The sequence below is a fragment of the Mustela lutreola genome, chromosome 7 (assembly GCF_030435805.1).
Source record: "Mustela lutreola isolate mMusLut2 chromosome 7, mMusLut2.pri, whole genome shotgun sequence".
Taxonomy (NCBI): domain Eukaryota; kingdom Metazoa; phylum Chordata; class Mammalia; order Carnivora; family Mustelidae; genus Mustela; species Mustela lutreola.
In genome coordinates, this window is record NC_081296.1 from 93,031,251 (window position 1) to 93,056,793 (window position 25,543).

Genomic DNA, 25,543 nt, shown 5'->3' on the forward strand with positions numbered 1-25,543 from the left:
CCTATATTTTACCTCAATAATATATATAATTTAAAGTCATAAGGCTTGGCAATATTGTCACATTCCTTGTGTTGTTATGTACCATCGCATTTGTCCAGTCCATTTTGTCATGTCATGTTTTATCTTTCCGGACTCTTTCTAGTTGCATTTCTTTGAGCTATAAATAATTTTATTAAATAATGTTCATATTTTATGTTTTCTGTTTTTTTAACCTCTGCATACCTCTACATACCTTTCTGATTTTAATATTCTAGTTTTTTGACCTAATCATACTGAAGCGCAATGTTAGGAATATTGATCATGCCTGACAGAAAAGAACACAAATGACAAAAGCCAAGGGAGGAATTGAAAAACAAAAAACAAAAAATAGTTGAGGGGTTCTGTATGAAAGTAGGAGATATTTTCTGTATTTTCATTTAGCAATTATTTATTATATGCCTGTTATAAATCAGGTACCAACGCTAATTTAAATGGAATATGATGGGATAGCATTCTCAAAAGAGATTTGTTTCACATATTAAGATTATTATCTTAATTAATTTTGTTTCAAAATATTAGATTTACTAAGAGAAGCTGTAAAGCTGTGCTGTTCGTTATTTTATTAGGATAGTGCCTTCCAAGTCCTTTGCTTTAAGACAAAAGAACAGATCAGATTGCTTTTTGCAATAGTTATTTTTAATAATTATGTCATTCCTTCTTTAATTTCATTGGCCTGTACACACACATACAAATTAAGTGTATATCATAATGTTTTTATAATTTCTATATCATTATAGGTAATTATTACTTTATGAGATGTCTTAAAATTTTAAATATTATGGGGTTCCCTTCCCCCCCCCAACCCCAGAGTTACGTATTTAGGCAATTACATGTAATATAGAAGGGCTTAGAAAAAAAAATAATTTCTACTTTGGGATTAATTATATTTCTGCAGGAAATTTATCAAATAGGAATCTGTGTTTTTTCAATGTGTTTCAGCTTCAGGAAAAATTGACTAAAGAAGATAAGGAACAGAGAAAACTAAAGCTTACGCTGGAACTCCAGGAGAAAGCAACAGAAGCTCATATTGCTGAAAAGACAGCAGGTATAGTAGATGGTTATTAATATACAGTCTTAAGAATCATACATAAGGTTATTATATGAGGTGGCTTTGGTGAATACGAGCATACTAGCTTATTTGCCAAAGGAGGGGAGGCTCTGTCTTTTTTTTTTTTTTTTTTGGCTGCATAGAAAATAGGTGGCTTTAACATCCTGGTACTGGTATTAGTGAGAGCTTTACCTGTATTCATACTGATTTGGGCATTAAATGCATTGTTAACACCATGTCAATCCAATCACAAAAAGGTTGTTTGTTTTGTTGGAAGGGCCTGAACAAACAAGGGGAAATAATGATTACCAGTGCCTCTACCTTTCAACCAGCAGTTCAAATACCACTTATTGTTCTAGCTCGTTGAGAGGAAATACTTCTGTTCTGTGTGAAGATAGTCATATATTCATTGCCAATAGAAACCTATATTTGATTCAAAAATCTGTTTTGTGCAATTAATAAATTTTCATCTGATGATGTGGATGATGGAGTTAGTATTTTCACTGAGAAGATTAAAATGAAAGGTTGCCAGAGTTTAAGAATATAAATGACTGCCTTAAATATGTTTTGGAGTCTATCTTTACTCACAGGTATTTGCAAGGAGAAATTTTTTTTAATGTATCTGTGATATATTACAGATCAGATCAGATGATTGTCAATAGTCTCATACTCTCTTCCTCACACTGTTTTATGTTAAGGATAGAAATCTCACAGTATAATAGAAATTAACATGCAGAGGCATTTTAAAGGCTATTTATTTTAGTGTTTTTTATCAATTGGAATGATTTTAAGAAAAATTGTATTTCATGATTAGTTTGAAGCTATAATCATATTTTATGAGCTACATTAAGCTGGTTGCATATATGGAAGAATTCTGGTATCTTAGGTCAGAGACATTCACTGGTAGAGCCTGTCTTTAGAATATCACAATGCAAAATACAGCTAAACATCACTATGAAAATATAACCAAAATTACTATAAATAAATACTCGAGCTAAAATAACAAATGGTTGCTTTTCAGTTAATGTTCAAGAACCATGGATGTTTTGTTTCTTATTTAGTAGAGAAATATGAAGTGTGTAAACCTGGCGATTCACAGACCTGTACTCCTGGGGATAAAAATACATGTTTATAAAAAAATAAAAAATTTTAAAAAAAGAGGCTAATATATTTTAAGGGAAATTAAACATACATTAAAAATGAATAATTCAGATAAAAATTTGGAACAATTTGGAAGTGTCTTGGTTTTTTTATAATCAAATATGTATATATTAACTGCTAAGAAGGTATTATAAGAAGTACATTTGTTTGAAGGTGTTTGTGTTATAATATGACTTTGCATGCATCTTATAGGAGGAATTTGATAAGATTTAGGCCAGTTAGGCCATTTCACTGGTGAAAAGCATGGATTGTTATGTCTGCATAGATCATTTATGTGTTGGAGGGGAAAAGTCATTAAATAGTGTTATCTACTCTTAAAACTACTGTATGATATAGGTAATCATCTACTTCAAATATTTACTTATTTGTATATATTTAAGACTTCCCCTTGACTAAATAGTATGAATCATGCATACATAAATTAGAAAGAATTTGATCACTTTATGATTCTTGTTAATCACGTATTTCTCATTAATTATACAATATTATTTTAGTAAATGTTTGAAATGTGTAGTATTTTTTTTGCAGCCTCCTAAGTTGATGAAAATAGCAGGGCTATAGTTTCTCTGGAACAAAGCAATCTAGTTAAAAGAGATACATCCAACCTCTTAGTTACAAAAATGACAAAAATGAAAATCCTCTGAAGTTTTTTGAAAGTATAAATTTTCAGTGTGTATCTTTTAAATGTTTCAGTTCTACCTTTTAAAAAAGATTAAAGATATTTTACTTATGACATTAGAGAGAATCATTGTAATATGTCAAATTTTTTTAAAAAACTGAATTGCTTAAGAAATCCATTGGTTTAGTATGTAAACCTGGCGATTCACAGACCTGTACCCTGGGGATAAAAATATATGTTTATAAAAAAATTTAAAAAAAAGAAATCCATTAGTTTGAAACTACTAGAGTGATTCTTTTTTTTTTTTTAAGTTTTTATTTATTTATTTGACAGAGAGATCACAAGCAGGCAGAGAGGCAGGCAGAGAGAGAGGAGGAAGCAGGCTCCCCGCTGAGCAGAGAGCCCGATGTGGGGCTCGATCCCAGGACTCTGAGATCATGACCCAAGCCGAAGGGCAGCGGCCCAACCACTGAGCCACCCAGGCGCCCCAAGAGTGATTCTTGATAGACTCATGATTCTTTCATATTTTTTCATACATACAGTCTTAAATAGCTTATTTCCTACCTGACTGGTTATAAGTGTAGTCAAAAAGCAAAACACAGTAACAAAAACAACTATGCCAGTACCTTAATAGAAAGAGGGACATTATAGGAATATGATTACATGTGAAAAATGTTTTATTTAGTATCTTATGGAAGGATAATAATCCATATAACAAGAACAAAGAAATTCACATAAATAGTAATGTTTGTTTCTATCATTTGCTCATTTTTATATTCAAAATAAAAAGTGTACTTAGTTAAGTATATTATGAATATGTACCACATTTATGTATTATAATGTACTTAAGCAGAATATAAATGTTTAAAAAAATGAAGATATCCCACATAAAAAGAAATACATGCAAAAACATCTCTAAACTTGGGCGCCTGGGTGGCTCAGTGGGGTAAAGGTTCTGCCTTCGGCTCAGGTCATGATCTCAGGGTCCTGGGATGAGCCCTGCATCAGGCTCTCTGCTCAGCAGGGAACCTGCTTCCCCGCCCCCCTCTGCCTGCCTCTGCCTACTTGTGATCTCTCTCTTTGTGTCAAATAAATAAATAAAATTAAAAAAAAAAAAAACTCTAAGCTAAACATTGGAAATTGCAAATAAGATACAAAATGTATGTTCATAGATTTTTTCAAATAAAATACTAATTAATATATGAGGTACTCAAAGGAATTAGGAGCCATTTCTATATAAGAATATTCATATCAGTATTAGTTATGATAGCCAAAAGTTAAAATCAAACACTAAGAGAATGATTAAATAAATTAAGATATGTTTATACTGTCAGACATCATGAAGTAACTAAAAACCATTTCTGAATAATTGGTGCAATGAGAAAATCTTCATGACAACATTAAGTGAAAAGTAGAGGAAAACTATAATTTAATTTTGTTAAATATATCTATACATGTGTGTTATATGAAACAAAAGGCAAATTTTGGTAGTATTAATGGATATATTAATGTTTCAATTAAGTTTTCTGCCCTTTCAGGTTTTCTAGAATGATTGTGGATTAGATTTAGTAGTACTACTATGATTAGAGATTAGTATTACTAATCACTAAAGATATGATTTTTTTAAAAAAGTTACTTGCTTTCTAATCTAAAAATGACTCTTGTGATAGGTTTGATATATAAAGACCACATAAACCAAAGTTTTATGAAATCTAATATGATGGCTGTGATCAAATCTTATTATTTACCTATGCCATTTTTGTTGTCTTTCAGATTTTCTCATTTGTTTTTGTCTATATGTGTATTATGTAACTTATGTATGTATTAGTCCATCTTTTCTTCTCACCTGATTGAATATAAGAATATGAATCTGGTGTTGTCGGGTTCCTTGGGGTGGCTTGGTTGGTTAAGTGGTTAAGCGTCTGCCTTTGGCTCAGGTCATGATCCCAGGGTCCTGGGATTGAGTGTCACATTGGGCTCTCTGCTCCGTGGGAAGCCTACTTCTACCTCTGCCTGCCGCTCCCCAGCTTGTGCTCTCTCTCTCTTCCTGACAAATAAAGTCTTTAAAAAAAAAAAAAATCTGGCATAGTCAAAACCACATAAAACAAGGTGCCCAATTGTCTGTAAGACACGTTGAAATAATGGGAAATCCAAAAATCTTGGAGTCAAATTGACCGAGGTTCAAATCACAGCTTTGATACTTAATACCAGTTTTGTGCCTTTGGCCAAGTTACTTACTAGCTTCATCAGGTTTATATTCTCCCATGTAAGATGTAAATGTTAACTAATTTACCAGATAATTTTAAGGATTATAGATAATTTATAAAAGCACCTAATATATAACTGGTGCTCAGTAAGTTGCAGCTAATAGTAATACTGGTTATTTCTAGCTTTATAAAATTCTTAAATCTTTAATAATAATCATAAGTCATTGGAACACTGGGTGTGGTGCATAAACAATGAATTCTGGAACACTGAAAAGAAATAAAATGAAAAAAATTTATAATAAAAAAATAAAATGAAGGAAAAAAAAGAAGTCATGAAAAGATTTTTGTTCTATGGCTTTTAATTAAAATACATTTTACTTAAATGTAAATCCAAAATAAAAGAAATGGGATACAAATGATTTGGGCTTTAATCTAATGTATACCTATAATAAACTTTCAGGCAATCTGTTAAAATACTGTTATGCCTATTTCCTTTACTTCCCTGTTGGTTTTACATAATGTGAATACTGTCATTCTGATGTAATCCCAGGAGGGTTTGAAACTCAGTTGTTTCCTCTATTGTGATAAAATCTCAAATGGTTGACCCTTTACCCTCTTCTTTTTTGATATCACCATTACCATCATTACTATTTTTATTAGGCACTTTATAGGAACTAAACTAGCTTCTTTAAAAGTCAAACAAGAAATATTTATTGAAGGGTCATTATGTACTAGGTATTGTGTTAGGCCCTGGAAATAAGAAAGATTTGGGATTTCAGAGGTTTCTTTTAGACTGCAATCACTTTTCCTTCATAATACACTATTGAAATAGTATATTATTAATAGTGGTTAATTGTTCAGACTTTGGATTCAGACCTTTGTTCTAATCTTTTTACCACTTATCATGTGTAAGTGACAGCCTCTCTAAGCTTTGGTTAAAGCTTATTTTGTAGGTTACTGTGACATTTAAGTGAGATGATGTTTATGAAGCATTTAACCCATAGAGGGCACTCAATAGATAAGATGATAAGGCCATCATCTTGTTTTCTCAAGACTCCTTGATTTAATAGGGGATATATTCAAAGTGTACCCAATATAAGTTGTTACTTATACGGTTATATAGGTAGTTATATAAGGAGTTACTTATATACTTACAACTATTTATATATGGCTTTGTTTCTCAAAGGATTGATAAATACTTCTTTTTTTAAATTTACCAAGTCTTTTTATTTCATTTATCCCCACAGTTTTCAAATTTCTCTTGATTTTAAGATTTAACCTTACTTAAAAAGTTTGAGAATATGAAAATTATTTTTTTAATCTTTACAAAAAAGAAAATAAAGGAAAAAAGGACACCTGTGTGGCTCAGTGGGTTAAACCCTCTGCCTTCACCTTCGGCTCAGGGGCCTGGAATTGAGCCCCGTATCGTGCTCTCTGCTCGGTGGGGAGCCTGCTTCCCCCACCTCTCTGCTGCCTCTCTGCCTACTTGCGATCTCTGTCTGTCAAATAAATAAATAAAATATTTAAAAAAAAGAAAGGAAAGGAAAAATATATAGTAAGTGAGTCTTACTTACTTAATAAAAGATGAAATGACCACGTCATTCCCTATTTATTAACACTGGGAAAAATTTATCTCATTGGAGCTATTTAGGACCTTTTACTGTGTTTAACTCACCAAATTGTACATGTGGATAAGAGTATTTGAAAATTATTGATATATACGACCTTTAAATACTACGGGATATTTTAGAGAAGCACAGCAGAAATATTGACTGTTTTTTTCTATTTCTTTTCATCTAAATAGAATATTTAGATCACAAATACTTCAAAATTTGTTTTGAGTTTGACAGTGACAGATAGTATTGCCTGGCCTGTTGCAACCATTAATTTACTCTTAGGTCAGCAATGTAGTTATAAGTTTATAAATAGCTTGTTCAGTTAAATCTTTCAGTTTTCCTAAATAGGCTCAGTGGGCATTATGTAGTGTAATGTCTCTTAATTTTTATTACTGTATTCCATTTACAGAATACAGATGATGTTTAAATTTTATACATAAGAATATTTAGTTTTTTATGTAATTTTACGATATTTAAAATATATTTCTTTAAAAGCCTTATTTTTTCTATTTCTTAAATGCTCACTTTAGAGTCTGCTTTATATGTTAGTTATTTTTCTTTCTTGCATGTCATCCATTAAAGATTAGCTGTGGAAGGTTGGAGCATGGAGAGATTATGAATGACAGAACAACTCCTGTAGAATAATAATCAGTTTTTGGTATTTAATGCTGTTTGACTTTTGCAGACACATTTCTTATTAACCTTTGGTACAAAGAGAAATCCAGGTTCCTGATATCTCATGGAGAAGATGAATTTGAGATCCTCTTCCAATTAAACTGAAATAAGGCCAATATTGGGTTTTAGCCAAAAGAACGCCTTAGTTCCTAAGTCTTGTGTTTATAAATCTCTCTCTCTCTCTCTGTCTCTCTCTCTCTCCGTCCATCTATCTATCTTAGTTACATTTTACATATAATTCAATGGCTACATTATTTGCTTATCTTGCTATACTGATTCTGTAAGCATTTAATCTGCTTTTTACAGCTTATCTCTTTAAATATAGATTCTTTTCTCTGTACCCAAATTTAGACTGATATTTTATAAATTTAAAAAAATATATTGTCAAGCTCTTCTTATTACAGAGAGTGTTCATTTGTTTTTGGTAGGAAGGAGAGGAGTTTAATTGTGATTGCCCAAAGCATCAGAACATAGAATCCGTGAAACTTGCAACTTAAGTTTTTCTAGGTTAACATGTAAATGTTAAAAGTATAGATATGTAACCATTATAGCAAGTACATTAAGACATTACAGCCAATTAACATTGAAAAATAGAAGTTGTGTAATAGAAAACATTAACATTATTCTCTTTTCATAAGTATTCATTACTGTATACCATAACTCAGATGATATTGACCATCTAATGACTAAGAGCAAGAGTGAGTTTTATATATCAAAGGAAGATAATATAATATGTAGTTTAAAAAAGTACATGTTAGAATACTATTTTTCTGTGTATATAATGGGCATTATTAAAATGTGATAGCCTTTAACACTGAGATGTATTAACAGTATTATAATGGAGCAGTTCACATATATCAGTCTTGTTCTAAGATTTTATTTATTTGAGAGAGAGAGAGAGAGAGACTGAGACAGAGAGCACGAACAGGGAGAGAGGCAGAGGGAGAAGGAGATGGAGACTCCCCACTGAGCTGGGAGCCCAACATGGGTCTTGATCCCAGGACCTGGAGATCATGACCTGAGCCAAAGGTAGAGGCTTAATCATCTGAGCCACCAGGTGCCCCTACATCAATTTTTACATATCCATATCATCTTTTAGTTTGGAAGGAAAAAGGATTTCAAAAATATGACCAATTGTTTCAGATAAAAACAAAAAGCCCAATTCTGTGAAATATAGCAATTAGAAATACTGATGGGTAGAGTGTTCATTATATTATCTTTGGCTGCGGAATCCTTTGGTTGTGAATCAGGATTATGATGAGTGCCAAGTGAAATAATGCTTGAGGGTAGAGTATGGCCAATTTTGTAAGCTCTATTCCTAGGAAAGTTTGTACTTTTCTAGAAAAAATGAAATAAACATTGGGTGAACAAAGAAAGCATTATGCATAACAATGACCAACAATTGAAATATTTAATTAGGTCTAGTATACTATGAAATTTACTGTGGTGTCAAGTAGTTGAGAGCATATCATCTAATTAGAGTAATAAAAATTTGCAGAAAATGATTCTTTTTTGTTGTTGTTAAAGATTTTTTATTTATTTATTTGACAGAGAGAGATCACAAGCAGGCAGAGAGGCAGGCAGAGAGAGAGGAGGAAGCAGGCTCCCTGCTGAGCAGAGAGCCCGATGCGGGACTCGATCCCAGGACCCTGAGATCATGACCCAAGCCGAAGGCAGCGGCTTAACCCACTGAGCCACCCAGGTGCCCCGGAAGAACTTAGGTAGCAAATATATATATATATATTTTTTTTTTTTTTTTAATTTTATTCATTTATTTGACAGACAGAGACACACAGCAAGGGAGGAACACAAGCAGGGAGGCTGGGAGAGGGAGATGCAGGCCTCCTGCCAAGCAGGGAGCCAGATATGGGGCCAATCCCAGGGCCCTGGGATCATAACCTAAGCCAAAGGCAGACGCTTAATGACTGAGCCACCCAGGGGCTCCAGTAGTTATATTTTATAGAATTTTCATATTGGTATTTAATTAAAATTTAAAGTAGATATTCTATGCAAAAAGTGAGTACCTCTTAAAATTGTATTTCAGAAGTACATAAAATAATTGATAGTGGTTTTAATACTTCTGGAATAAGCTTATCTCTTTCACATTAACAGTTTTAGCTCTAATTTCAAATATATTTAATGTTTAAATGTAAATAGGATATTCTTAGAAAGTATTTTTATATACTCTGTTTTCTGCACTAAGTACATGTATATAATAATTCAGTGTTTTGCAAAAAAATTTCTTATTTTATAATTTTGCTAATAAAACTTTCTTGTATATTTTTCTAATGAATTTTTAACAGTTTCTGTACTGTTGATAAGTATAAACGTATTAGCAACTTTACAGAGGAAAATTGGAAAGTGTATGTTAGGAGCTTAAGAAGCTGCTATTTAATGCAGTAACCATACTTCTTGGAATTTTCCTCAGTATTTAGCTGTGTATATACATAGAAATTTCTGTACAAAGATGTTCATTACAGTTTTATTTATATAGTGAATAAGTGATAACAGTGTAAAATCTTATACTAGGAGCATCTTAGTTCTATCAAATATGGCATGTCTAAATGATAAAATCCCAGGTACTATTTCATATTTATAAATAATACTAAAGAATATAGGAACATATTCTGTTTAAGTATACACAGAAAGTTACAAGATTATGTAACTTATTTCTGTCTTCTATATTTTTACAGTGAGCCTGTATTATTTTAATCAGAAAAGGTTATTTATAGAATATCATATAAACATTCAAATACAGTTTTAGAAAAACTTAATAGTCTGGTCTGTTTTAATAGAGGCATCAAAAATAGAGGCATCAAACTACTCGGAGTAGGTTGGTTAATTTTCCATTGTTGTAGAGTATTTACCATCTATGTTTAAATTTCCAATAACTGATTTATGCAAAGAGAGAAATTATAATTTCTAAGGAAATTAAAAGACATAGTATAATGTTTATGGTTCTAGAATATATATTGGTGGTTTCATAAAACACTAGCATATTTGCAAGGAATCCATTTAACAAGTAAAGAAATAGATATCCAGACAATTTGAAATTGTTTCAAATATAATAAAAACCTGTCTTTTATAGGACATGTCTGTATTTGTTGCTTAGAATTTTTCAACATGAATTATAATGAGTGATTATTTTATGTTTCAAATCCTGATGATATCTTTTTCCTTCACTTTAGTTCAGCCTTTTCTCTATTTATATAACTACCTTGAGGATGTTAACAAATGGATTCTTTTTCTTGGTAAATGTCTATCCTCCAAATTATGTTATTTAGGGAATCATGATCCAGTGTTTAAACTAGAATGTTTTCCAATACACTGCCTCACTTCTATTTTATTTTAAAAGTAGTATGAGAAGTGTAGAATATAGGATTGTCAATAGACTCGGGTTCTACTAAGAAAATATGTACTCTGTCTTGACTCAATAAACTCATACTTGGTGTGGTTCAGCTTCTTCATATTTACTCTTGCCCATATTAGAAAACAATTAGCTTACTAAACAAATTTGAGTATTTGGTGTTGAGGGGGGGTGATCTTCTCTGAATCTTCCTCGAATTTGCCTAAGAATTATAGGATATTTGATAACCATGTTTAAAAATGGAGATATCCAAATATTATTGTAAACACCCAATGATTTGTTTTACCTACAATATAAGTATTTTACTTGGTTGGCTTACATAGTAGCTAATAATATTTGTTAATGTAATTTAACTGCTGTGAACCTTTACTGAACAAATATTGAAATTTATTCAAGTCAAAGAAAGAGAATCTCTAATGACTTTTGTTAAAGCTTCTATTTAATAGTTAAGGAGAAAAGTTTGTATGACATACGAGATGCAATTAACAGTAGATTTTACATTTAATAAAAAGAAAGAAGCATGCGTATTTGCTTTATTCATTCCATCATAATTTGCATTAGAGCTGTGGGTGTTTAATGAGCAAATTCCAACTAAAATGCTATATTGATTTTCTAGTGAACTTTGTAATAGTCATCTACCTTGGAAAAGCTCAGTGTTTACAATTAAGTTTTCTTTACTAAAAATGTTTGAGAGTTGCATATTGATCCTTTAAAAGTACTGAATTCTAGAAAGAATCGGGTTTTTCATAATCAAATTTCACATATAACCTGAGAGATGTTAAAAAATTAATTTTGGAAATACTTCTTAGCATTTATAAAATGTGTAATCAGATTTTATGTGTGTGTGCTTTATGGCATTTTAAAACTTAACCAGTGGGCAATCTCCTTTAATATACACATTATTTACCTCTTTAGAGTTGAGAGCATTATAGAGGGAAAAAATGTTTTCTGTTGACTAACACAGGACCAAATAAGACCTTGGTGTAAATTGTTTAAGCATAAAGATAACTATACTTACTCTTCAAGCCCCTGACTTTGCTAGTCCTACCTCTTTCATTAAAGTGTTATTATATATAAAGTGGAACCCAGCTTACATTAAATGTCACTTTGTAACATCTTATCATACTCTACAGAAGCGATAGGAAGCCTGTTGGCATTTAGAGTTTAGTAATTAGTATCTTAACCTTTTGATATGTCAGAATATTTCAGGGCATGACATACATGTTTATCTGTACTTAGGTCATTGTGTAGCATCATTTTGTCCATCCTAACTGACCTACAAATTAGAAGTAGGTTTTTTTTTTTTTTTTGGCAGTGTTAAAAAAAATTTTTTTTTCATTGCTGTGTAGTTGACACATGTTAGGTTAGTTTCAGGTGTACAGCATAGTGATTCAACAACCCTTCATGTTATGCTTTGTTCACCACAAGTAATGACTATCATCTTTCACCATACAACACTATTAAATACCACTAATACCAATGACTACATTATCTATGCTGTATCTTTCATCCTTATGACATATTCATTCCATAATTGGAAGCCTGTATCTCCCACTCCCCATCACCCATTTTGCCCATTCTCCCATGACATCCCCATTTAGTACCCACCAGTTTATTCTCTGTTAATGGAATAATTTCTGTTTTTTGTTAATTTTTTTCCAATTTTGTTTTGTTTTTAGATTCTGTGTATAAGTAAAATCATATGATATTTGTTCTTTCTTTTTCTGACTTATTTTACTCAGCATAATACCCTCTAGGTCCATCCATGTTGTCACAAATGGCAAGATTTCATTCTTTTTTGTAGCTGAGTAATAGTCCATTGTGTGTGTGTGTGTGTGTGTGTGTGTGTGTATATGCATCTTCCTTCCCATTCATCTATCAGTGGACATGGGTTGCTTCCATATCTTGGGTTTTATAAATAATGTTGCAGTAAACATAAGAGTGAAATTAGAAGTGTTTTATAATATGAAATATCTTAGAATATTGTGATGTTTTGTACAAATTATTATGTCATTATAGTGCACAATATACAATATAGAATGAGTTCTAAATAATTTTTCTTTCAGTTCCCATGTGTAATTTTTGAATGCCAACAAAATATGCACATGTATGTATATACGTATATGTGTATGGGTATATATAGGTATACATACATGTATATAGATGGTCCAAATTAATCAAAATCATCTCTTTAATATATCTAGAAATGAGCCACATGGTGCATCTGTGGAATGAGAGTGGTAATGGTAATGGTGGCATGGAACCAGTGTTTGTTGAGAATCTACTTATTTGGCCAAGAGCTTTCATATATTATCTCACTTAATTTTTCCCTAACAACCATAAATAGAGGTATCATATACATTTTATGCACCTGCTCTGAGATTAAAATAACTTAAAAATACACAAAAGCAGGTGACCTAACTTTAGTATGTTGACACTTTGGATCTGAATCAAAGCCCACATTCTTCCTAACACACAATGTTGCTTTCTCTAGGCTGTTATGAGTATCCTTCCTGGAAGAAAATTGCATACAATTATCAGGGAGGATTAAAACTCATTATTATATAGTATATCATGGGCAGAAGTTTCTTTCAAAATAGAAACTTCTATTTGATGAATTAATACATACATAGGCGCAGAATGAGTAGAGCTACAGAAAGCCACATAGTATTAATGATACTACCTTTAAAAAAAAAAAAACAACCTATGAAAATTGTGCTGGAAAGTACAGGTTCTTCTAAAAGCTATGTTCATTACAAGAATTTATTAACCTTATCTAACTGTTGATTAAAAGCTTTTGATTTTATGCAAGTGGATATCCAGTTAGTTTAGCACAGTTTTCCATAGAGTTTGTTTATCTAGTCATCTGTGGATAGAAATTTTTGTTTCTAGTTTGGGGCTAGTATAAATAAAGACACTGTGAATATCTGTGTGTCTTTGTATGGACATATGCTTTTAATTTGTCTTGGATCAATACCTGTGAGTTAAATAGCTGAGTCTTTCAGTAGGTGCGTGTTTAACTTTTTGAGAAGCCGACCAACTGTGATTGCACCATCCTGTATTCCCATGGGCAGTGAATGAGGATTTCATTTGCTCTCCCTTCTTCCCAGCAGCTTTAATCATGCTTTCATTCTAGCCTTTGTAATAGGTATGTGGTAGTTATCTCGTAGTTTTAATTTACATTTCTCTAATGACTGAAGATGTTGAGCACCTTTTCTTGTGCTTATTTATCATCAATATGTCTGCTTTGATAAAGTGTCTAAGGCTTTTGCCCATTTTCAATTGGGTGTTTTTGTTGTTGTTGTTTTCTTATTACTGAGGTTTGAGAGTTTTAAAAATTATGACTGGATGCAAGTCTTTTATCAGATATATGCTTTGCAATTATCTTTTTCTTTCTGTCACTTGTTTAACTTTCTTATCCATGTTTTTTGAAGAGTGGAGATTTTTAATTGAGTTAGATTAAAGTCCAGTTTATCAATTTTTAAAAATGGGCTATGCTTTGGTACTATGGTCAAGAAAGCTTTACCTACCTAAATTCATGGTTCTCTCCCAGACTGTTTATAGTTTTAGGCTTTGTATTCGTCTTGTGGAATGAAAGGTTATTTTACCTTTAAAAATTAATAAAAATTACTAAAATAACAAACTAAGAAAAGCAAAGCCATTATAATCCCATTCAAGGCCATATGCTACCTTCTTGTTTCAGCTCTTATCCTGTAAATTAGTGGGTTTTTTAAAGCTTATTTAGTGTTAGAATTACTTCATTTTTGTGCCTTTTACTGGTGATTTCCCAGTTTCAAACAGCCCCCAAGTGTAGTGCTGAAATCCTGTCTAGTGTTCCCTGTGTACAAGAAGGCTATGACGTTGAGTTATGGAGAAAACATGTAATAGGTAAGTTTTGTTCAGGAATGAGTTATACAGTGCTCTTGGCTTTGGATTCAATGTTATTAAATCAATAGTATATGTTAAACAAGTATCTTTAAACAGAAACACATGTAAAACAGGGTTATGTATTAGTTGGCTGATTTTTGTTTTGTCATTTGTCCTAATTTTGGTGCTTGTTTGCATGCCTGGCATTTGGATACCATGATGAATTTTAACATTTTGGAAGCTATTTTGTATTCTTATAAAATATTTTTGAGCTTTCTTATCAGTTGTACTTATGTTTTTTGGAAACAGGTTTCTCCTTTTGGGTCTTGTTTTAAAGATATGCTAGATGTTACCAGAGCAGTGTTTAGGGTTAATTAATCCCCACTACTGAGGCAAGACCCTTCTGAGTACTCTATGCAGTACCTCATGAATCTTGTAATTTTCTGATCTGGCTGGTGGGAACAACATACTTTATATCTGGTTTTGTGGCACCCAGGGCACTGTTGCCTCTAATCCTCTTAGGTTTCTCTTTCCCCTGTATGGAGTAGTTTACTTACACACGTGCACACATGTTCAGCTGACTTTTTGAGGAAGACGTCTCCAAAATTTTCTTTCTTTGCCACTGTTTTTCTTCTAATAGTCTCTTGTGAATTTCAACTGCTTTGGTTTCCCCATATTATATCTCTACCCTCCAAAATTGTGGAATCAGTTGGGCTTGTCCTCGATTCTTCTTTTCCTGTGTCATATTCTGGAATTTCTTTCAGGGTATTAAGCAGGGCCAATCATAGGCTCAACTCATTTGTTTCCTCATGTCACTCACTGTTCTTTGTTTCCTTACAGTCTTGAAAGCTGTCATTCTATATATTTTGTCCATTTTTAAAAGTTGTTTTGGGACACCTGGGTAGCTCAGTTGGTTAAGAGTCTGCCTTCATTTGTTGATTTTAGCCATTCTGACTGGTGTGAGGTGATATCTCATTGTGGTTTTGATTTGTATTTCCCTGATGCCGAGTGATATGGAGCACTTTTTCATGTGTCTGTTGGCCATCTGGATGTCTTCTTTGCAGAAATGTCTGTTCATGTCCTCTGCCCATTTCTTGATTGGATTATTTGTTCTTTGGGTGTTGAGTTTGCTAAGTTCTTTATAGATTCTGGACACTAGTCCTTTATCTGATATGTCGTTTGCAAATATCTTCTCCCATTCTGTCAGTTGTCTTTTGATTTTGTTAACTGTTTCCTTTGCTGTGCAAAAGCTTTTGATCTTGATGAAATCCCAGTAGTTCATTTTTTCCCTTGCTTCCCTTGCCTTTTGCATTGTTCCTAGGAAGATGTTGCTGCGGCAGAGGTCGAAGAGGTTGCTGCCCGTGTTCTCCTCAAGGATTTTGATGGATTCCTTTCGTACATTGAGATCCTTCATCCATTTTGAGTCTATTTTTGTGTGTGGTGTAAGGAAATGGTCCAATTTCATTTTTCTGCATGTGGCTGTCCAATTTTCCCAGCACCATTTATTGAAAAGGCTGTCTTTTTTCCATTGGACATTCTTTCCTGCTTTGTCGAAGATTAGTTGACCATAGATTTGAGGGTCTATTTCTGGGCTCTCTATTCTGTTCCATTGATCTATGTGTCTGTTTTTGTGCCAGTACCATGCTGTCTTGATGATGACAGCTTTGTAATAGAGCTTGAAGTCCGGAATTGTGATGCCACCAACGTTGGCTTTCTTTTTCAATATCCCTTTGGCTATTCGAGGTCTTTTCTGGTTCCATATAAATTTTAGAATTATTTGTTCCATTTCTTTGAAAAAGATGGATGGTACTTTGATAGGAATTGCATTAAATGTGTAGATTGCTTTAGGTAGCATAGACATTTTCACAATATTTATTCTTCCAATCCAGGAGCATGGAACATTTTTCCATTTCTTTGTGTCTTCCTCAATTTCTTTCATGAGTACTTTGTAGTTTTCTGAGTATAGATTCTGTGTCTCTTTGGTTAGGTTTATTCCTAGGTATCTTATGGTTTTGGATGCAATTGTAAAAGGGATTGACTCCTTAATATCTCTTTCTTCTGTCTTGCTGTTGGTGTATAGAAATGCAACTGATTTCTGTGCATTGATTTTATATCCTGACACTTTACTGAATTCCTGTATAAGTTCTAGCAGTTTTGGAGTGGAGTCTTTTGGGTTTTCCACATATAGTATCGTATCATCTGCGAAGAGTGATAATTTGACTTCTTCTTTGCCGATTTGGATGCCTTTAATTTCCTTTTGTTGTCTGATTGCTGAGGCTAGGACCTCTAGTACGATGTTGAATAGCAGTGGTGAATCAGGAAATGACAGATGCTGGCGAGGATGCGGAGAAAGAGGAACCCTCCTACACTGTTGGTGGGAATGCAAGCTGGTGCAGCCACTCTGGAAAACAGCATGGAGGTTCCTCAAAATGTTGAAAATAGAACTGCCCTATGACCCAGCAATTGCACTATTGGGTATTTACCCTAAAGATACAAATGTAGTGATCCAAAGGGACACATGCACCCGAATGTTTATAGCAGCAATGTCCACAATAGCCAAACTATGGAAAGAACCTAGATGTCCATCAACAGATGAATGGATCAAGAAGATGTGGTATATATACACAATGGAATACTATGCAGCCATCAAAAGAAATGAAATCTTGCCATTTGCAACAACATGGATGGAACTAGAGCGTATCATGCTTAGCGAAATAAGTCAAGCAGAGAAAGACAACTATCATATGATCTCCCTGATATGAGGAAGTGGTGATGCAACATGGAGGCTTAAGTGGGTAGAAGAAGAATAAATGAAACAAGATGGGATTGGGAGGGAGACAAACCATAAGTGACTCTTAATCTCACGAAACAAACTGAGGGTTGCCGGGGGGAGGGGGTTTGGGAGAAGGGGATGGGATTATGGACATTGGGGAGGGTATGTGATTTGGTGAGTGCTGTGAAGTGTGTAAACCTGGTGATTCACAGACCTGTACCCCTGGGGATAAAAATATATGTTTATAAAAAATAAAAAATTTAAAAAAATAAATAAATAAATTAAAAAAAAAAAAAAAAAAAAAGAGTCTGCCTTCAGCTCAGGTCGTAATCCCAGGGTCCTGGGATCAAGCCCCTGCATTGGGTTCCTGCTCATTGTGGAGTCTTCTTTTCTCTCTCTCTCTGTCCTTATCCCCAAGTGTGTGCCCACGCTCTCTTTTTCTCTCTCTTTCTCAAATAAATAGGTAAAATCTTTTTAAAAAATTGATTTAAGTGGAAGGACAAATCCAGATCCTATTACTTCATCTTTTTTTTTTCAACTTTTATTATTTTATTTTATTTTTTCAGTGTTCCAAAATTCATTGTTTACGCACCATACCCAGTGCTCCATGCACTACGTGCCCTTCTCGATACCCACCACCAGGCACACCCATTCCCTTCCCCCCCTCCCCTCCAAAACTCTGTTTCTCAGAGTCCACAGTCTGTCATGGTTCGTTTCCCCCTCCGATTTCCCCCAATTCACTTTTCCTTTTTTTCTCCTAATGTCCTCCATGCTATTCCTTATGTTCCACAAGTAAGTGAAACCATGTGATAATTGACTTTCTCTGCTTGGCTTATTTCACTCCGCATAATCTCCTCTAGTCTAGGATGGCATATATATATATGATCTCCCAGAGCTCTCACCCTTTCTCACTGTGCTTCAGACACCCTGGCCTTACTGCTGTTCGTCTAATACTTTTAGGGCCTTTGTATTACTTTTTATTCTGCTTATTAGTTTACTTTCAAATACACACACACACACACACACACACACGCATGCATGTATTGAAATGTCATTTATTTAAAAAGCCCTTTTCTGGCCACCTTTCTAAATTAGTTTATTCTTTTCCCACCTTCCAAATTACTCTTTTTTTCCTCTGACACACCCTCATTTTCCTTCAAAACTTTAACTTCTATCTATCTTCCTGTTTAATTTTGGCTCTGCTCTTTCTCTACTGTCAGTCTCTCTATAATAGAATGTATACATCTCCAGGAAGGTAAGGACTTTTTAGAATGTGGTAGTCCTACTGCTTTAAACTGGATAGGTGACTGACACAGGAATTTCATAAATATTTGATGAAAGAATAAATTAATGGATGAGTAAAAAAATGAATGAATATATCTCTCTTCCCTTAGGCTCACTTTCTTGGAAATGGTTTTGATTTTAGCTTTGCTGTTACATGTTCCATCTTATCTTCTACTATGGAAAATATATAGTTGACTTTCTCTCAGGGTTTCTTTTCTACCAGTTATAATTTAAATAATAGAAGAATAACTCTTGATTAGCTATGCATAATCTATGACAAATGTTAGCAAGAACATTTCAAACATCTTCCCTATTTTTGTGGTTTGACAGTGTAAATAGAGTTTGGTTCAGTGACCTAGGTATTTGAACCCCTTTTTGTCTAATGTTGCAGTGATACTTTAAAAGTTATGTTTTAGGATTTCAGGTAGAAATTATGCATGAGCAATGACAATTTCAGATAACATCAAATCTCCCTATATAGAGCTGTGCAAATTTAGATGAGGTCATTTGTATTACCATCTATATAAACGATGCTCCTGGAGATGCTCAGTGCTAAAGAGGTCAGCTCTGCCCATTTCCTTTTCCTTGGTCCCATTTTCTTTCCTTTCCTTTCACTATGCTGTGGACATAACTACTGTCCCGAAGTTGATGATTATCATTGCCATATTTATTTTAGTATTTTCACTAATTGACCATAATGATAGGTAGAGTTGTTTTGCCTTGTACCTTGCAATTTTTGCCATAATTTTATTGTTGAAATATGTCCATTTGTCCATAGCTAATTAGTTTTAAATGTTGTATTCCATTTTGAATGTTTAGTAATTTATTTATTCTTGCTCCTGTTATTGGACATTTGAGCTACTTCTCAGTTTTCGCTATAATATAATGCTGCAATAAACATTTTATATACGTTTCCTTGTGCACATGTACAAGAATTTCTCTAGGCCTCATACAAAAGAGGAGATTTGCCAGGTTATAGACAAATCTTTAACTGTAATAAATATTGCCAAATGGCCCTTCAAATGGCTGTAGAAATATATATACCTATCTGCAGTGTATGCGTGAGTTTCTTTATTTCATGAGCTAATAGTATTTGTTATTATTTGGCCTTTTAATTTGTGTTTTTATGGATATGAAATGTATCTCAATTTTGTAGTAGCTTTTAAAAATGTTTTTCCAAATATTAATTGAAACTAATTTAATTTAGTAAAATAAAAATTGTATTTGCTTTTTATTTTTACTGAAAGTATGCATTTTTAAATTTTCTCTAATTAATTATGGATTATATATTTTGGTAGCTCTGGTTGAAGAAGTGTATTTTGCACAGAAGGAACGTGATGAAGCTATTATGTCTCGACTGCGGTTAGCCAATGAGGAGAGAGATGAAGCAATTGCTCGAGCCAAACATATGGAAATGTCTCTGAAAGTGTAAGTATACATTTAAAACTATATGTGACTTTTGGAACATTTATAAGTGCATGCGTTATGTGGTGTTTACATATTAAGAAAAGTTATTGGTTGCTGCATACATGGGTAAATTCCACATTCTCACAATCATGCTGTAGTAGTTTGCATGTCAGGATAACAGTTTAAAAAAAGAGGGGAGTTCAGGGGAATACACAGCACTCTGTACAATGACTCTACTTCTTCATAGCCTACTCTTGATATCTTTACTCTACTTTCCTTAGCGATGCCTCTTTTCTTCCCTCTCTTATTATCACTTTCTTGATTTATTTAAACTATGTGGGTTCTACCATTGCTCTCTGCATAATATGCTCATTCCTATTTGTTACTACTTTTTACTTTTATTAGGTGTATCATAAATTCTAATGATACTTGAAATAGTGTAGAGCCCGAGAATCTACATTTTTACCAAGCAACCTAGGTGATTCTGACTTAGGTAAATAATGGACCACACTTAGATAAATAATGCTCTAGAAATTCTCAAATTTTAGTATGGCTTCAAGCAGTTGGGAAATCTTGTTAAAATGTTCGTTCTTATTTAGTAAGTATGGTGTGGAGCTTAAGATTCTCCTTTTCTTCAAGCTCCCTGATAATGTAAATGATGCTAGTCGAAGGAGTCAGATTTAGGTCAAGACTCAAGAGCATCTAGAAATATACTACTTGTAAGATAGGTACAATATAGTAATGTAATATTTTATGATGATCCATCAATATATTTATTGAGTGTTTGCTCTGCCCAACATTGTTCTAGGCTCTTTGGGGGATTATAGTAAAGTACTAATTAAAACATTGCTCATTAGGGAGACAAAAAGTCATTAAATAATTAACATGACAGTGTTCAAGTTGTGATTAGGTAATGTGGTTTGTTTTTTGTTTAGATTAATGGCTTCTTTTTTTTTTTTTTTTGAAGACTGATACTCATTATAAAGCATTAAACTCATCGAATAATAGAAACAAAGAAAGCAAAAAAATTTACGTGAATTCTCCAGTACCTACTACCAAATAACTATCTTTATCAATAGAGAAACATTATTCCAAACATTTTTTTTGCTTATATAGTTAAATACTATTATCTACCAGAATGGATGGTTGGTGGTCGAATGGATGTAGACATAGAACTAATTTGATAAAAATCATATAATTTTCTACATGCTGTTTTATTTGAGAGGCAATATCATGTAGAGGTTAACAGCACAGAATCCAGATCCAAACATCTGTATTTGAATCTTGTTGCTTCCTAGCTGTGTAGCTGTGGACAAATTACTCAGAGTCCCTGGGACTCAATTTTTTGCCTACAAAATGGGTAAATAGTGCCTGCTTTGTATAAGTTATGAGGACTAAATGATTTAATAAATATTGAAAAGTACCTGGTTCATAGCTGGTGCTGTGTGTTAACTTGAATTTGGGAGTAATAATTGAAGTGAAACTAAGAAATTTTTGAACTTCATGCAAAGTTTTCTTATAGTAAACTGTATTAATTCCCCAAAGATCCTTCAGAATTTAAGAAAAGAGACTGAAAAATAGTAAGGTGTTGGAATCATTAGTTCTTTTCAGTTTTCTGAATCATGCAGTGTTTCAGTTAAACAGTATCATATAACTTTCACCTATGAAATAACCTTTAAACTCCTTTTTTTCTTATAAGTTTTAGTTTTAAAATCTTTGTAGAAATTATATTGGGTTCTATAGCCAAAATATCACCCTGATGTTTATTTTGATTTTGTATTTAAAATGGTTGAATGGTTATTATCTGCAACTTTTTTTATACATGAAATTTTATACCTGATTTCTTTTTTTTTTTTTTTTGAAGATTTTATTTATTTATTTGACAGACAGAAATCACAAGTAGGCAGAGAGGCAGGTAGAGAGAGAGGAGGAAGCAGGCTCCCTGCTGAGCAGAGAGCCTTGTGTGGGGCTCTATCCTAGGACCCTGAGATCATGACCCGAGCCGAAGGCAGAGGCTTTAACCCACTGAGCCATGTAGGCGCCCCTATACCTGATTTCTTTATTCTGGGAAATCCCTGGATAACTGAATTTCATTTTCAGTTTTTTGAGGAAAGGCTAATAAATACTTTATTCTCAGATTTAGCATGCTTCAAACAGGCTTTGTGTTATTCCTATATTCAAGTTGGTTATGAATAAAGTTATTGAGTTAAGTATTTTGTTCAAAACATTGTAAAAATGGGGGCGCCTGGGTGGCTCAGTGGGTTAAGCCGCTGCCTTCGGCTCAGGTCATGATCTTGGGGTCCTGGGATCGAGTCCCGCATCGGGCTCTCTGCTCAGCAGGGAGCCTGCTTCCTCCTCTCTCTCTGCCTGCCTCTCTGCCTACTTGTAATCTCTGTCTGTCCAATAAATAAATAAAATCTTTAAAAATATATTTTAAAAATGTTACCTTATTTTTTGAGATTGAGTTTGGCTAAAAAGAAGTCAGGTCACAGGTTTTTTTCCCTTATCGGGACTTGTTTTGGTTTTTGGTGTTTGATTATTTTCTGCCTGGATACCTGAAGGATTCTTTGTTTTTGAAGTAGAAGAACTTAATCATGGTATTCGTTTTGCTTTGTCTTTCATAACATATTTGGAACCCACAGCATGCCTCTCCTAGGGCTATATGCTTCTTTTAGTTATGGAAATTTTAGATTTGTGAAGTTTGTATTCTATTTGTTAGGTTGTTTTAGAGACTCTAGTTATTTGTATATTGGGGCACTTTTGTCTTTATATATTATCTGTTCAATAATTATTTGAATCCCTCTCTTTTCCTCTGCATTTACTGTGATCATCTCTAGCCTTTTCTTTATACTAGTAATTCCAATTGTCACTATTCCTGTCCCTATTTTTTCTAGTTCATTTATTAAATTTTTATATATTCATTTGTTTATGGTTCTCAGCACATTCCCTTAAGTTTTCAACATCCCATTTCATTCACTTTTTTGTTTGGCATCTTCTCTTGGAACTTTCCTTTCTTGAATTCATGTTCTTATTATGTTCTTCTAAGATACCAACCGCTGATTGGAAATTTTTCTTCTTTCCTTTGGTTTATATTATTTTTTATATTTATCATGTGTTTGTAGTGTATTCATAATTTCCATGTCACTTCTCTTCATCTTGCTCATAATGTAAATTGTCAAGAACTTTTCTTTGTTCTGATATAGTGCAAGTGAGATTTCCTCGATAAACGTTTCATATTATTTGAAACCTATTTACCTTCTCCTCAGAGCTACAGTTTCTTGGCAAGGCATTGCTTTTGGTCACCTTTCTGTACAGTCCTTGTGGCAATGGGCTGGGTTGGAGGATGTGTGGAGAGCATGGGAAACTCTCCCTTAGGCTATATACCCCTTTTGTTGCAAGTTCTGCACTGCCTAAGAGGTTTTGTGAGGTGTCTTGGAGTGGACCACGGGCTCACTCTACCTGTTCTTGTGTATATCTAGGTTCTGTGGAGTATTACTTTAGGGCTTTTATTTGTTCCACTGGTGTAGTGGAAAATGGTCCACTCTGATGCTTCTTCCTTCTTTGTAAAGAGTCTTCTGTAATACAGGATTCTTCTGTTCAGGAAGGATTTTACTTTTCTCTGGGCAATCTATGCATATTCAACTCATTGGTCTCTCAGGTTATTTCTAAGCTGTGCGGTATTAGTGAAAAATTCTCAGGATTTGGTGAACTCATTGTCTTTTCTCCATACCTGTTTTTAGGTATAAAAGGGGAGGTTTGGTGAACTTGGCCCAAATCATCATTTCTCTATCCTACTTTTAAGAATTACCATGTGATGTCTTATTTCCTTTACTGTTTGACTAATTTTTTACCTTCTGTTCATGTGGCAGATTTCTGTGTTCAGATTTCACTCCACAGTCTTTACTTAGACTTCCTTTTTTTCCCCCAATAAACTTTTATTTTAGAATACTTTTAGATTTACAGAAAATTTGCAAAGATAGTACAGGGGAGTTTCCATACAACCACTCTCCAGTTTTCCTTTTTGTTAATGGCTTACATTATCATGGTTACATATGTCACAGGGGAGAAAGCACAGTGGTACATAATTAGTAACTAAGCTCTACACTTTCTTTAGATTTCACTAATTTTTCTCATGTCCTTTTTATGTTCTAAGATCCCATCCAGGATCCCATATTAACTTGGTTGCTATGTCTCCTTTGCCTAGTCTAGTCATATTTTCTCAGATTTCCCTCGTTTTGGATGACTTGGACAATTTTCAGGATTATTAGTCAGGCATTTGATGGAATATTATTCAATTTGGGTTTTTAGGAATTTTTTTCACGTGGTTAGACTGAGGTATAGGTTTTGGGGAGACCAAGAATACAGGACTAAAGTGCCATTCTCATCATATTATTTCAACATTATGCTATCAACATGATTTAACATCAGTGATGTTAATCTTGGTCACCTAGCCAAGGTAGTGCTTGCCATGTTTCTCCATGTTACTTACCAACATTCCCCTTTCATATTCTTTGAAATATGAAAGATTTCAGATTACTTAATTGCAGATTACTTAAGTGCAGCCCGTACTCTGAGGTGGGGATAAAGGGTGTGGATTGAGATGTTAATTGAGCTCTACTTCCCTCACGGAAAATATCTACACAAATTATTTATAATTCTTCAGTAACAAGAGATTTGTCTCTTCTCCTTCATTTATTTATTTTTTTGTTTGTTTGTATTAGTATAGACTTCATGGGTACTCATTTAATACTTTGGATTATAATCTAATACTGTGTTGTTTATTTTGTCGCTTGAAGTATTGCAGCTTGGCCATTGGAAGCTCTTCTGGTTGACCTCCATATCCCTTTGACACATTCCCCATCCTTTTGATTTTTAAACACTTACTTCTCTGGCACCACAGAATGCCCCTGGGGTCATGTCTTATAGGGATGTGTAGGGATGTATAGGGATGTACCTTATCCATAAACTCAGCCATTCCTCAAAAGGCTGTGATTCCTTTTATTGGAAAATGGTATTAGAAACCAAGATTGGGATGCTAGGTGTGCTCATTGTTACTTGGTGTGACTACTTTTAGTCCCAATCAGTGGAAAGAGCTACAAAATTTATATATATGTATACTAATTGATATACATGCACATATATGAAATATTTATCTATGTATCTATCTGGATCTTTATTAAGCTAAATTTGAGTTTATACTTATTTCTCTGACTAATCCAGTGCTACATAGTTCATTTTGGCTTTCTCCTTTTTCTTATGCATAATTTCCTCCAACAATAAGAAACCTGGTTTCCATCTCCACCATCCATCATTTCCTTATTTCTTCGACCCCAATATACGTTATAACTCTTTCAGAATCATTAACGTATACCCCCATGAGAAACAACTTCTCTTACTAGAGTACACTGTTCATATATAGTTCCTTTTGTCTTTAATCTTACAGTTTCCAAAGTACCACTTTCCAAAGTTACTTAGAATGG

At 33.4% G+C, this 25,543-nt stretch overlaps 1 protein-coding gene across 7 annotated transcripts in view; it reads left to right on the plus strand.

Annotated features, from left to right (window-relative positions):
* The window catches only part of MIPOL1 (mirror-image polydactyly 1), a 327,451-nt gene that overhangs the window by 76,584 nt on the left and 225,324 nt on the right, over nucleotides 1-25,543 (plus strand). For all 7 annotated transcript variants that reach the window (XM_059181948.1, XM_059181955.1, XM_059181951.1 and 4 more), the window contains 2 exons: nucleotides 979-1,084; nucleotides 19,955-20,084. In XM_059181948.1, the coding sequence (XP_059037931.1) occupies nucleotides 979-1,084; nucleotides 19,955-20,084 (236 nt within the window). The remainder of the gene's footprint in view (nucleotides 1-978; nucleotides 1,085-19,954; nucleotides 20,085-25,543) is intronic.